Source organism: Gadus morhua, chromosome 14, assembly GCF_902167405.1.
Source record: "Gadus morhua chromosome 14, gadMor3.0, whole genome shotgun sequence".
Taxonomy (NCBI): Eukaryota; Metazoa; Chordata; class Actinopteri; order Gadiformes; family Gadidae; genus Gadus; species Gadus morhua.
The window spans coordinates 10,953,702-10,968,701 of record NC_044061.1 but is presented as its reverse complement, the minus strand read 5'-3'; the positions used below and the strand labels follow the sequence as shown (position 1 = coordinate 10,968,701).

General features: G+C 42.7%; 1 protein-coding gene across 1 annotated transcript in view; it reads right to left on the bottom strand.

Annotated features, from left to right (window-relative positions):
• The window catches only part of zfhx3b (zinc finger homeobox 3b), a 134,991-nt gene that overhangs the window by 12,036 nt on the left and 107,955 nt on the right, over positions 1 to 15,000 (bottom strand). Inside the window, exons 6-10 of the mRNA XM_030378032.1 lie at positions 13,519 to 13,626; positions 4,812 to 4,948; positions 4,020 to 4,220; positions 726 to 843; positions 1 to 425 (exon numbers count right to left, since the gene is read on the bottom strand). The exon at positions 1 to 425 is cut by the window's left edge and continues 1,184 nt beyond it. Of these exons, the coding sequence (XP_030233892.1) occupies positions 1 to 425; positions 726 to 843; positions 4,020 to 4,220; positions 4,812 to 4,948; positions 13,519 to 13,626 (989 nt within the window). The remainder of the gene's footprint in view (positions 426 to 725; positions 844 to 4,019; positions 4,221 to 4,811; positions 4,949 to 13,518; positions 13,627 to 15,000) is intronic.

The window sequence follows — 15,000 nt, the reverse complement described above, 5'->3', positions numbered from 1 at the left end:
GCCATAGAGCTGCTGTATGTCAGATTCACTCAGCTCTAGATGACTGGTTTCCAAATGTTTCTTCAAGGCCTGCAGGGTTCTGAAGCTGCGTTGGCAGAGGCAGCACATCGTGGCTGCCCTGATCACATGGTATTGAGAATGGAGCTGCAGCTTTTCCACCGTCTTGAACGCCAGGCTACATTGGTTACAGCGGTACTTGTAGACATGGCGATCGGAAACGGGCAGTTGGGGCCTCTTATTGTGGACCTCGTTGAAGTGCTGCTGTAGGGAGTTGGAAGACTTGAAGACTTGGTTACAGCCTTTCTTCCAGCATAAGAATCCAGTGGCATCGTCCCTCCCTGTCTGTTGCTCATCTAAAGGTAACTTGTGAGATTCACCAATTTCAGTTGGCAAGACCCCCTTTTCTGGCTCCGCATCTGATGCATCTGTCAATAAAGAAGGACATTCATAAGGCATCTACTCAATTAAAATAGACTAGTTATTATGATAATAACATTTTCAAGTCATAAGAAATATGAGTTTTAAATGTAAGTTGTTTATTGTAAATGTGTCCATGTATCCTTTGTTTTCACACATACTTGTCTGTTTATCTTTTGCATATAATAGGATGTTGTTTATTCACAGTTACAAAAATCAAGCTGAAGACTTGCAGCTCATAAATGCAGCATTTGTAAAACAAATCTTAATGTCTAAAAAAAGTAGCAACTAGTGTCACTAGTACTAACCCATTTGTTTCTTGAAGTCCTCAGCGTTGGATGTCGACTGCGAGGCACTTTGGGCCTCCCTGTCTGGTCCCGGTACAGGTATGAACATGCTTGCTGGCAACACTTCGCTTGCTGTGACCTGGAAGAAGCACAACAGAATTCATATGAAAAATCATCCAAACAAATCTATAGGTTCCTTTGTTAATACAATTGCCACATTGGTGAACTGTAAGGTGAAGCAACTGTTGCAATCGACAAAAACTGTTTGTGAAATTAATGATTAGAAAATAAGAGCATAAACAGACACACACACACACACACACACACACACACACACACACACACACACACACACACACACACACACACACACACACACACACACACACACACACACACACACACACACAGTAACTATAATACATTTGATTTTCCATGCCTTAGATTTCAGCTTTGATCATTGGCTGTGTTTTGTCAATCAGAGTTATTCCTCAGCCAATTAGTGACTTATGCGTGAACGGCCTACCTTGGAAAACTTTAAAGGCTTTTGAGAAGCCTTAATTAAAGAATTCCTCCACATAAAATGTGCAGTCCATTATAATGGAAAAGTTATTGCAAAAGTACAGTAACCAGGGAACAAATTTAATTTGACAAGCTATTTTTTGAAAAAACAATATATAGAATAGCTTGTTTCAGAAACGAAGAAGCATGTTTGGGAGAAGGATCTTCAGATAAGCAGATACCTTAATAAAGACAATAATAAATAATAATAAATAAGTTAAACAAAGCTCTGCTTTGAATATCAAATGAAAAAACAAAAACATTTTCTACTCTTTTACTTTTTTAATTGGAACATTTCAAGGACCACTGATTATTAATTAGAGAAAATAAAATATGGAGTAGCACCAAAAGGTTGAAGTCAATCATGTGTGAATGACGGCAACCTCCTTTTATCCTTGCCATCCCAACCTGACTTCCTTCCCATTTCTTTCTGATAGGCCAATTTTACCCACAAAAGATGATAAGTCATCAGGTTCCCTCATTAACAGGCCCCTAGTTAACAATAATCATCTGCTTGGATGGGAGGAGGCTGGGAGATGAGACCCTGTCAGTTTCACCTTCCTTCAATTAACGTTCCAAACAGAATAATCAGCTCAATCCCCCACCCTGCATTTCAATTCACTCCCCCAAACCCAACACACACCTTGCCCTGTTTCTCCTCTCCACATCTCTGATGTCACCAAAGTAATCTAAACCATGGGCATCAATAATATGGAATCTATTTTGGATGATAACAAATCAAGTGAAGCCAATATAGAAATGTTATTCAAATTCTTATTAGGTATTCAATAGCAGTTACATAATGTAATACATTTGAACTGGATTTAATTTAAAGTGAGTTTATTTAAGCCACTGCACAAATTAATCATTGCAGAAATGCGCTTGTGAAAAAGCTAATTTTCTTCCTGACCTGGCATGTGCCGAATATATGACTTACAGAGTGTCACTAAGCCTGTATTTCACTTCTAAATTAGTACTTGGGTTATTTGGAATGAAGAAAGACTTGTATTCCATAGCGATAGTAGTCAATACAAAACAATCTCATCTTTGGTAAATTTAACTAAATGCTAATTGGAAAGCATAATAGCATTGATGAACATTGAACATTACGATGTGGACTGTTTTTACACAAGTCTTTATTAGGCTGGGAGTGGAAAGAGCAGAGGGTATACCAAGGTCCCTTTTAATTTGAACTGCTTAATTGGCACACACAGTTCAAAATGGCTGTCGCCCAACCAGATTCAGAATTAATGAAGCACAATTATTTTCATTACCCCTCTCTTAGACAGACATGAGACAGAGTGAGGTACTGTAGGGAGAGAGGGAGAGAGAGAGAGAGAGAGAGAGAGAGAGAGAGAGAGAGAGAGAGAGAGAGAGAGAGAGAGAGAGAGAGAGAGAGAGAGAGAGAGAGAGAGAGAGAGAGAGAGAGATGGGGGAGGTAGAGAGAGATGGGGGAGGTAGAGTAGAGAGTAAGTGAGAGAGGGGGTGGAGGGGGTGAGAGAGAGAAGGCGAATGGCGATGGAGAGCAAATAGGATGGCATAAGGTTTCTTTAAAGCACAGAATTGCAATGAGTAGGTAAATGAAGACTAAGGGAGTGAGTGCATCTTTATGCATGGTCTGGGAAAAAATAAGAGTAAGCTATTGTAAAATTCATTAGAGTCCAAATCTAGACATAAATAAAGGGATAAAGTACCTTTCCGTCTATATTCACGAGTTAGGGAAAAAGGTGCCAACTTAAATGTGTTTTATATTACATCTGTTCTAGCATGTGATTATTGCAGTGGGTCAATGTATTTTTATGTTAAAAGAAAAAAAAACACAGTCTAGTGCTCCATTATAATGGGTTTGCTATTTACTTGTTAGCCTTCCTATGGTTAGGAAGGAGAGGAAAAATCTCTCTGAGTGATTTTGTTAATCAGTTCACGTCAGTTATTTATATTTACATTTACACAGGAAAGAATGTTGTCATTTTCCAGTAAAGATTGTTTGAAAAACAAAGTCAAGGAGTGGAAGTCATGGAGTGTTGTATTTGTGAATGAAGGTCATTGCCAAGGATGTAACCCTCCCTTGGTTTGAGAAGTTGTAACTGTCTTAGTTCTTTACATGTTCAACCAGTTTGAGTTCCTCAACCATATCTTAAAAAGCGTTTACTATAGTTCATTATTTATTTTGGGGGTTCACCTGAGATTTGAGTTTGAACAAAAATATATCAGTTCTAATGCCTGAACTTTGCATCATGGGATAAAAGCGGTTGCATCATAAAAAGGCTTTGTTTCAAATATCACGTTACTCATCTGAAAGTCTGTTGAATTGAAAAATAAGAAATAAGTGATAAAATATTTACAATCCACCTGGAAAAAGGGCAACAAACCAAAGGCCCTCAAAGACATGCAGTGAGTCAATCATCAAAGACACTCTTATGTTTGGATTAAGGCTAATCTGTCAATGTCATGATTTAGAAAATTGGAGACAGGGAAAAAACATCCTGGCAGACAGCCTGGAAAATAACAGGTAGTGAGGCAATGTCCCATCATGGCAGAACTTCTACACTCTTATTTGACCTAAACAACTGACCCTACCCTGAGCATCATACCACTCTGGAATAGAGATTGTATTGCTCCAAAGACCTATTCTAACCATGAGATCAGGTTGGCAAATCCAATACAATTGCACACACTCACAGACACACACACGCACACGCACACACACACACACACACACACACAGAGCCAGACCCACACTCTATAACTTACCGTTGCAATGAGCTTGTCCACACAGTCAGGCGCCACGCTGTGCAGGTGTGTGAGGTGGAACTGCAGGTGGACCTTGTTGTTGAGCATGTCCTGGCACAGCGGACAGCGGTACATGGGCTGGACAGAGTGTTGGGTCATCACGTGCATTCTGAGACGGTTCAGGTCAGTGTTGGTGAATTTGCAGTAAGGGCACTGGTACATCTGTTGCATGGCATGGGCACAGAGGAAATAAGGACATCACGGTTAATGGGATGTTTTACAGAGAAGCCCAGTCAAAGCAGTAATTGTTACCCGGTACAAGGCACCATGACAGGGGTAAACATGTACCCCCCCCCCCCCCCCCCCCCCCCCCCCATCCCCACCAGGCATGTGCCTATGATCACAGACTAATCAGCCATGCTGAGAAGCACTGTGTCTGAGCACACATCAAAGTATTGCCTCTGTCATATACAATATTGATTTTCAACCTTTGACACAAATAGCACTGCAACTACAGCAGAAATGCAACCCTCATTTTAGAGATGAAATGCATTCAAGTGTGCGTCGTATCAAAGATCCTGCAGAACTCTGCAGATCTGAGGCAAAAGAGCACCTCTCTTTTCATTCCCTTAATTGCTGTTCAGGTATGAGGCTTAAAAACGAGATTGGGCCAATTGATCAGACAGGAGAACCTTTTTGTTTGATTAGGGAGTTTGCCACATTTGAAAGCCTGAGAAGGAAGATAGCGAAATGAGAAGTGGCACAGCAAAGATGTGAAGAGGCAAAGAGACGATGTTTCTCTTGTTCTCTCACCTGCTCCGCACTGCTCTTCTCAGTGGTCCTGGGACGCTTGGAGGAGAGGGGGCTCTCGACAGGCTCCGACCGCGAGGATGGCCTCTTGGTAGGGATGGGAGAATCCGTCTGCTCCCTTTCCAACTGGATGGACAATGCTGGATATGCGCACACACACACACACACACACACACACACACACACACACACACACACACACACACACACACACACACACACACACACACACACACACACACACACACACACACACAAGATAGAGAGGGGAGACAAGACATGTAATTACAATGTGGACACTGTGCAGTGTAGCAACAGGCTAATCAATACGTCTGTGTGTATAAAGGGCTTGGGAATGTCTGCTCCAAAGTACGATTGAACTACATCTTAGATGACGGAAGCACAGGTGTAGGTAACCACACCATTACCAGGGGCCCCACAATCTTGACTTAAACCAAAGAAGGCAGACTTTGACAGGCTTTCTTTACCTGTGAGTCCCTAGGAAGGTTCAAGTTATTGGGATACACTTTGGAGTCTCTACCTGGGAATTTTGTTCACAGGCAGATTCATAAATATATTTTATTTTGAAGAAAATGTATATTTTCAAAATATTTAGTGTCATATTTATTTTATACTATGGAGCTTGAGTATCATGCTAGTGTCATATATTACAAATGCAATATCATAAAGTTCTACATAAGGAGAACTCTATGACTGGAAAGAACGTGAAAGTACAATTTGATTTGGCAGTTAGGGGTTCAAAAGAGCGGTACCAAAACCAAGGTGAAACAGTGACCTCTAGCCTGATCCCTCTGGGAAAATCCTCCCGCTTCTTCCACATACACAACACAGAGGGCCGTAGACTCCTCTAACTGTGTTGTCAATCGACTGTGACAAGAGTAGATGGGAAAACCATTTTGAATCCACACTAACAATTTCAATCATTTGCAATACCAGAATAATACTGCATGAAAGCCCTTTGACTCATACAGTGTTTCGTAACAACAAAAAAAAAGAATCAAAACAGAGTCCAGATATGGAATCGTTATTAACCTTTGGCTGCCTATTCTTTAAACCATCTCACTTGAAACACATACTTCAAGTGTATTCACATTACTAGTATGATTCACTGTTTGCCATGACTGCTGATATTTTTAGAAGGCCGGGCCTCACAAGATCCTTGCTTCAACTATAACAAGTTCCATATTTCGAGCTAAACATAAACATAGACGTGGGGAAGCTTGGGCTGGAGACAAACAGAGATCTAAATAAAGAAAAGGGGCCACAGAGAAGGCATAAAACAGCAACGGGCCAAACGTTGTCACGCGTGAGAACGCCTCTTCGGGGCGGTACAGTGGCTACCAGTGGGACAGATCCACTGTGAGATGTACGGGGGCTGCTTCTCCTGCTACTAACAAGCCCATAAAGAGTTACATTTGGCCTAATTTGTACAGTCCTGAGAGGGCAAATTGAGAGAAAAGGGGGCATTGCTGGGGGGGGGGTGGGGGGGGGAGCTTTGGTGGTGGTGGCAGTGTGTGTGTGTGTGTGGGTGTGTAGTGAGTGGGGGCGGGGGTCAGGTTAAGAAGGGCTGACCACGCTCCTGCTCCAGACATTAAAGTGTCAGCTCCAATCAGGCCAGGGGCAGCTGAACTGATTACCCAGTGGGGGACCCTGGCGACGGCCACCGCAGCCTGCTGCTGGATCTCCCAGAGACGCCCCATTAAGGCCCAGTCACAGCCAATCCCGTTAAACACATCCACCAATAAACAAAGGAAATGTTAAACAAAAGGAACCTCCCATTCGCTGACGTTAACCTCTCCGCCGTGGGCACTGGCCCTGGCACTTCCTTCTTCCCCCGTCCGAGTCCACTCTCCACTTCTTGCTTCCTACTTCCCCCCCCCACCCCGCCCCCCCGTTTCGGACTTCACTCAGACCCATTGGCGGGACAGTGCTGTGAGGCTCATACGAACGCTCATGAGTTCTACTCACATACTGGTGTACATGAATAAGCTGTACATATCTATATATATATATATACAAACATGCATGCAAACATACATACATACATGCATACATACAACAAAGAGATGTGTGTGTGAGAAAGACCACCATGTCCCAAAGAAACAAAGAGAACATTCGCCCAAGTTTTGTGTGTGTGTGTGTGTGTGTGTGTGTGTGTGTGTGTGTGTGTGTGTGTGTGTGTGTCTGCTTACGTGCATGTGTGTTTGAGTATGTGTATGTGTGCGCCTGTGTGTGTAAAGTAATAAAAAGAGCTCAAGGAAGAGGAAGAGTAGGGGGGCAAAAGGGAGACAGACAGAAAGAGAGAGAAGAGACCTTTTCACGGCCAGTTAGGACTCCATAAATCTGATCAATTGCTTTTCTCTTCAGAATCCCAAACCCAATTCTGTCACCAGATCCGTGACTAAAATCCAGCTACTGTTTCCTGTTTTTCCTTGTCAAGAGTAATGAAAAATAGGCTGGGAGCATACCAGAACGAAAAGGTGTGCAATACAGGGTGATCGTATCACTGTAAATGTGGACTCGTCGTTTTCTGCTCCATACACAAGCTACTAAAGTCTTCACACATTGATATAGAATAGTAGTAGAAGAAAATAAGGTTAGATGCACATGGGGAGTTTTGCCTCCTTTAATACTATGGCATTAATTCAAGTGTCTTTTATGTTATATCCTTGACACTATTAGAACCTAGAAGAGTCTTGTTTGTTAGGCTGCAGTTTGCCGTGCATCAGAAATGTAAAAGGAAAGCAAGTCCAACCATTATAAAAATTGAGCTTCTCTTAGATGCCGCTTTATTCTTGCTGGTAGTTGTTATTGATTGACTTAGCCTGACCTCACACTGGAGACTCTGAGGTATCTGAAATATGAGTCAAGGGGTGCAGGCCAAAAGAAAAATGCAAGATACACTGTATTAGTGACGCTGGACCACATTCACATGGATTCCTCTCTAGGGAGTCCTGCCCGTGACCTTAGTGTCTGTCAGGGGTCTTGTCTCTGTCCCTCCTGCCTGCCCATTAAACACAGAAGTCCCATCCACACCAAACCTCTTCTGACAGATACACCGAATGGGCTTTCGTCTGAAAGCACAAAAGGCAGAACCGGAGAGAGTGGGGGGGGGGAAGGAAAAAAGCAAGAGTCAATTAGGTGATTATTAATTCATGACCCTTTTCCGTAAACCAGGGGCTTTTGTGCTGTCGAGTCCCGTAAGTGAATTGGACTTTGGCACCTTGTCTCACCTCCCAGAGCTGAGCTGCACTGCTCCGCCAGCAGAACGGTTGTCAGCACAGTCTGCCCCGGTCTCAGAAGCAATCACAGCTGCCTCATGCTTTCAGGGTCCGGCCCGAAACAAGACGAGGAGCCCCCCGCTCGAGACCAGCCTCCGAACAAACTAAGTTCTTCTGACTTCGACCATCTCCAACCATTCGTATTCTCGTTTGTCCTTGATGAGGAGGGAGTTGATATTCAGAGTTGACACTTCAACTTGGGGAAAACTATCCCTAACGCAAGGGAAGTGGGGGCGAGGAGAGATTGGCGGGGTATGAGGCAGGGGTCTTCACCCCTCATCCGACAACGGTGTTGTTCATTCATAGGACTGAGAGGTGATCCAGGGGTGGCTTGGAAATAAAGACCAGAACTCTGCCCAGCCATTTATTTCCAGAAAGTAACAGGGTGCTCTGGCAGCTTCTAGTGCTATGGATGGACCTCATGGACGGACCTCACACTGAGGTCCATCCATGTGGGTCAGTCTATCGAGCCCCTCAATGTTGCCCTCACTGTACTGCCTCCACTAGACTGTGATGCGCCACATTACGTCTGGCCTCCTTCAGAATGGTCTGGCCTCTCTCTGCCTCTCTGCAGAGAGAGCCACCTTGACTCTTGGCACAGCGGGACACAGAGTTCATCTCCTTCAGGCTCACCTCTACTCCCCTAGAAAGTCACCCACTAATTGGAGACCCTCCGCCCACTGCTATAAGACACTCACATTACGCGCAATCATGCACTCGCACTGACCCTTTTCTCCTGCAAACAATTTATGTATATATAGACATTCCCTGGAGCCCCACGCAACTAAATGTTTCAATTTAATTCAAAGGAATGAGGTAACTACTTATGCCTCGCACCTTGATGAATTTCCCGTATATATATGTGCGCCTCTAATAAAATAATTCCCTGAATGGAAAATACACTGTCAAGAGAAGGAGCGAGAGGAAATGAACGTGCGTGTGTGTGTGTGTTCTTTCTCCCCGTCTGTGGTGGTGTGTATGCCTGGGAGGCATGATTGCAATAAGGACGAATTCGAAATGAAAAAAGAAAGGAATAGGAGGAGATATTAATTAGCTGCGGTGTTATTAATCTTGGCGGGCGCCGAACAAGAGGCTGACACGGCGTTCACCTTTAGAGGACACTCCCCAGAAGCAGCCCCATAGTGCTGCTCCATTACACTGGCGGTGGCTGGCTGCAGAGACTCATAAACACCGCGCTTTCACAGAGTTGGCTCGCAAACAAGGACAATTTATGGTCTATTATCTTCAAAGACAAAAGGAATTATAATTTGCGGGATGACACATACTCAGTGGACATGATATGAATATGTAAACACTCTATCCGCCCCTGTTTGTCGCACCGGCGCCATGTATTGGAACGAGAACTAAGTAAAGAAAGCAATAACGGTATCGTCACCGTCAGGGGCTGGGGGATTTATGTGTAGGATAAGTCTGACCTTGTCCTGTCTTGGCTGGTTTTAATCCTCAACCATCTCTGCTCTTTGTTTCACTTAAGACACATTATGGACATCCTAGGGCTCACAATACCGAAGCCACATCAAGCAGGACATTGAAGAAGAGAGTGCAGTGCCGTTGCGCAGCATCTAGGGGTTGCTCATCTGCATTCATAACAAAGACAGAAGCGGTTCTTATGATACATACAGAATGCAAACTGTCTATTTGTATTGGCTTGATACTGCCTTGTTGTGTGTGTTGCGCTATAAGAATGCTAGCATGTGCTATTTTGCCTATCTTTGACTGGCCTCCCCTTTAGATTTGTATTTCACCACATATGATATGTTGCTTCTGTGCTTATATTATACATATTCATGCCTAAAGTCACTCGTTTATAGTTTCAATTTTCAAACTCTCTGATTGAACTGCTATTCAGCATTATTTCTATAATATCTCCGTGGAAGAATAATATAACTGGACAACCCAACGCTTGTATAAACTAAATAAATATACAGGAGAAGAAGGCAGAGACAAGGTATCCGGCACAAATTTTGCGTAATTAGTTGCTGTTTGTGTAAAGTGTTAAACTTGATAAATTATACAATTGCCTAGTTTGTCCCGTTTACAATACAAAACAAAAAATATATACATTATTGTATTATTGGCGAGAGCCGAGGAAGATTGCGGCCGACACATAGTAATGTCACGTCCCGCTGGCTTTGTATTCAAGGTCCAACAACAGGGTACGGGAGGAATTATTCATAAAGCTCAGTTGCGGTGAATGGCAATCATATCCAACTCCAAGAACACCTAGAGCCCCTCCCCCCCTCTCCTTCCCTCCCCGTACAGTACACAGGCAACTTGCAATGCTAACCTTCCCATACATTCACTTTTGAACCTATCAAAATCAATTTGTGGACCTGAAGTACATCAAGTGGTCTCCTATCCTCCGTGGCTTTGACCAGCCTCTAACCTTACCGGCTGGTCCGCTACGCGTTAGGTTCAGCCAATGCTTCAATATACCATCAGACCCACATACAAATATGGATTCCCTTTCCTGTGCAGACCCCCCGCCCCCACCCCCCCTATCTCATCAGTGCTGTCTCAGCTAGGTGAACAAGACAGGAGCGGAGAGGAGAAACGCTCACAGTTGGCCATTTATGAATATTTCATTATTAGCATTATAAATGACCCTCTGGATTACTTATTTGGGAAGCAGGCTACATTTTGGTTGAAGCCAAAGTTAAATGTATTCCTTATATGGTTATTGGGGATTATTTGTATACACTTCGATTAGCATTCGGTGAACTCCAATTCAAATGTGAAGACCTTGCAGTGTAAATACAGTGTAAATAGGTTTTCATGCGGCGCGTGCGAGGTCTACACAAATGTAGAATGTGTGTGATCTCGGTAATAAATAAAAAAGTAACCAAAAAATGAAGGCTTCTTCCAGGAGATGACACGAAGAATACATCTGCATTCTACATGAGCGTCTGATGCATTTCTAAATGATTTTAATGAGATGCTGTGACACTGAAAAGACAAAAGACAAAAAAAACAACTCAGATTGACAGTGGCTTAAAATAAGGGAAAAGCTTTTCTTCTGTGTTACGCTAATGTCCCTGTCTGACAATGACTGTCATTTGTAAAGGAACGACGTTGCCACACTCTGTTTCACGATAGTTGCTTGACAGGAATGAGAAGAAAGACTTGAATAGTTTTAATGATGGACCTTCAAACGTTAGACAGCCTCACCAGCACATCTCAGGTAGGGTTCTTCAAATAGCATCAGCTTGGATGCTCTCACACACCGGCAGCACCAGGGCAGGCACCAGCCGGAGAGAGAGAGAGAGAGAGCTTTCCAGCTAAACAAGAGTTCTACTGTTTACCAAATCGCATTTTGGGACCTCCCTCTCTGCTCCCCTCCTCGTGAGATGACTTCCTCTGAGAGGGCATGGTGTCCCTCAATCCAAAGTTTAGAGTAGAAAAAAAGAGGGGCTTTCCATTAAAATATGACTGCCTTCTCGTTCAGCTGACAACGCCACCCCCCCCACCCCACAAACCCTTCCATTCCAACCTACTTAACCACCTTCTTCACTGACATCAAACAGAACTCCTAGACCTGGTTCCCCCTAATGCACACGCTATTTTTAACTAAGCGTTTCTAATAAGCTGCTGGGAAGCTGTAAATATTTCATATGCAAGCACATCTTTCCTTTGTGAAAACACAGAAACACACTTATTTTCGTGATTAGCGACTGACAGAGGGGAGGAAAGGAACTGAATATGCTTGTATCAAATTGCATGCCTTTCAAAAAGGAGGAATCCTAATGCGAGGCGTCGTCTTCCTGAACACCACAGGTATGACTGAATTATTAATCGGCCAGCTCATTTTAATGCTTTTTAAAGTGCTTTATTTTGATGTGCTAAAACATACTTTTAGCCATATTCAGGCAGGCATGCATATGATTATTTCTTCCATCAAAGAGGAGTGTCGCCCTTTCAAAGAGCACAAACAACTCTGCCTCATTTAAAATAGAAGTTCAGATATCAAAGACATTTTACAAAGCCTGGGCTTCAAACAGTGCCATGAACTTTTTTTGTGCTTTACTATAGGAAAGTCTGGTGGTGTGCATAAGGTCTGAATTGTTTCCCATCTGTTAACAACACGACTCCAAATCTAAATATTATGCAGAACAATCAATCAGAGCAATAACAATGTCATTTCATTGACATTCGATTTCCCCCATTGCAAAAACCAAAACCCCAAAACTACCAGGAAACTATAGCAGACGGGTAAAGTGAAAGTGCTATTTGTCGGGATGAAATGCACTTTACCATCCAATCCAGGACTAATTATCCATCTCTCCTGCTAGTGAGTCTCAGGACAGTTTGCAATCCAGTCTAAAGGATAAAGGAGTACGTGTCTCCATGCTTCCTGTAAAACACATTGCACTACACGTTTCCATTAGGTTCCAGATGGGAGTCCATACTGTTCCTTCCACCAGCACCACCACACTTTGAACACCACAACTTTGTCTGCAACTACTCACTGCAAACGGTTCCATGCAAATATCCTGAAAATAACTCTTGCATAATTGCAATGCTGCATAATAGCATATAGATATAGCGCTGTCCTCAAAACAAACTTTATACATGCACATTGCTGACAGCCCCTGGTCGGCCTGGGATTGTGCAAATTAGTATTTCACCATTATGGCAAACATTGCCAAACTTCAACTCAAATCCATATCAAATCCATGACATGAACATAATGAAGTATAAAGCAAGTTTGTTATCCATAAACACTAGTGTAGACAGAACACAGGACTGGTAATCCTTAGGAAGTAGTATAAAGGCCTGAAACTCTCACAGTATGTCCCCTCATCCCAAGCCCCGCCTCCCTACATGAAAGTCAACATCTGCACCTGAAATGAGGAAATGCTAGGGATAAAAATAGCCCAGTCTAATAAGGAACACAGCTGTGTATGTGTGTATGCATGTGTATATGTGTGTGTGTTTGTGTGTGTGTGTGGGTGTGTGTGCCTGACTACACATGCATGTGTGTGCATGTGTGCATGTGTGTGCAGTTAAGTGACACACTGCAAAGAGAAGTTGAGAAGGGGGTAATCATTTCACAAACTGTGCAGGTGTGTGTTTAAGTAAAGACAGAGAGTCCTCCAGTGCCCCATTCAGAAAAAACAAAACCCGGATCACCTGGTCACATTATAACTAATGGGATTTAATGTGTAGAAGCTCCCAGTAAAAGTAGCCTTTTTTCTGCAAATGTGGAGCAAAATTGGATTTGAGGAGTTCTAAGAGAGCCTAATACTTCAAAAGCTCTCCATATTTGGATAAAAATGTCTATACTTAAATGAGACAAAAGCATGTTGTTCAGCAGATATCAGGTTTAGGCCACGTGTCTCCTGTTTGCAGTGGTTCCCTAATGTGTTGAGGGTAAAATGAGGCCTTACCTGTCCCTTTGGTGAGGTCCTTATCCCCCCCACTCTCTCTGTCTTTGGTTTGGTCCTCCTGGTCTGTGGTAGTCTCACTAGCAGCCTCCACATCCTCGCTCAGCTCTCCTAAAGGGGGAGGAGAGGATGGGATATGTAAATCACCACACCATCAGAATTGGTGGAAGCACTTAAAGGGACGGCAGCGTTTTTTTCGATAGGAGCTTACAACAATTACATTCGCTGACACGCAGTTACAACGGCAGCAGACAAAGAGGGCGGTATCTGCCTGCTGCCCTGTGCTGTTCGGTTGTCAACAATCAGTCTGAAAATATTAAATAATATATACATATGAATATACATATAAATATATAACATTTATATTGATATTTATATATGTATATATAAGTGTGTGTGTTTATATATATGTATATATATATATATATACATATATAAAGAGAATGAGAGAGAGAGAGAAAATATCTATAGAAAATAATACTAATGTCTAAACATAAAATATGAAGTATATACTGTATACATCATAATACTTTTTTATTATTAGTCATGCGTCGTTGTTTCTATAGGTAGTAACAATAGTAGTTGTTATAAACGGTTTGCTACTATTTAAAGTGAGGTCGTTTATAATAAAAAGTGATTATGAATATGTTATCAGTAACTATCCGTGAACAAACGGGAAATCAAATATTTCTAGATGTAGCAAGACTCTGCAAGCATGTGTGCATATGCACACCGCACACAGACACACACACACACACACACACACACACACACACACACACGCACACACCCACACACAAACATACACACACGCACACACACACACACACACACACACACACAAACAACTGACCCAAGCTGCGGTTGTGCACTAAAATGAGCCGCGTTTCACCTCTGCCACCCTTTAATCGCAACACAGGAATCATAAATATTTAAATCTTTTCTGAGCCCACAACTCTTTGTATTTGTATGCCAACTCAAAGTCAGAAATCCCCTGCAACCACCTTAAAAGCCTCAGCTCGATATAGCAGGCCATTTAGGAGCATTGAAGTCCAAACAATGGATATCCCATAATGCCGTTTGTAAGTAACACACAAAGGAAAGATAGCAAAAAACTGATAATAAAAAGGCCATCAATCTTCTTTATTTCCCTTCAGTGCCCTCTGAGCACTCCCTCTGCCTGTTAAGTTTGTTTAAAAGTAGTCGCACTTGCATTGCAGCAGCATTGATTTGACAACAGTAAACTGGATCACAGTCAATATGGCCCATCAGTTATTACACAAGTCAGCTAATTCTCAGCAAATGTACTTAAATGTTCTTTTGAAAAAAGCCTCCATGCTCAGGATCACTACTCTGTGGGCTATTGATATATTGACAACGCTACAGCAGCTACTGACATGCCCCGTTCAAGTATTCGGCCCTGGAGTCACCACACATCTTATACGAGCTTAGCACCCTGCATGTCTATACAGCGCATGTCTATAC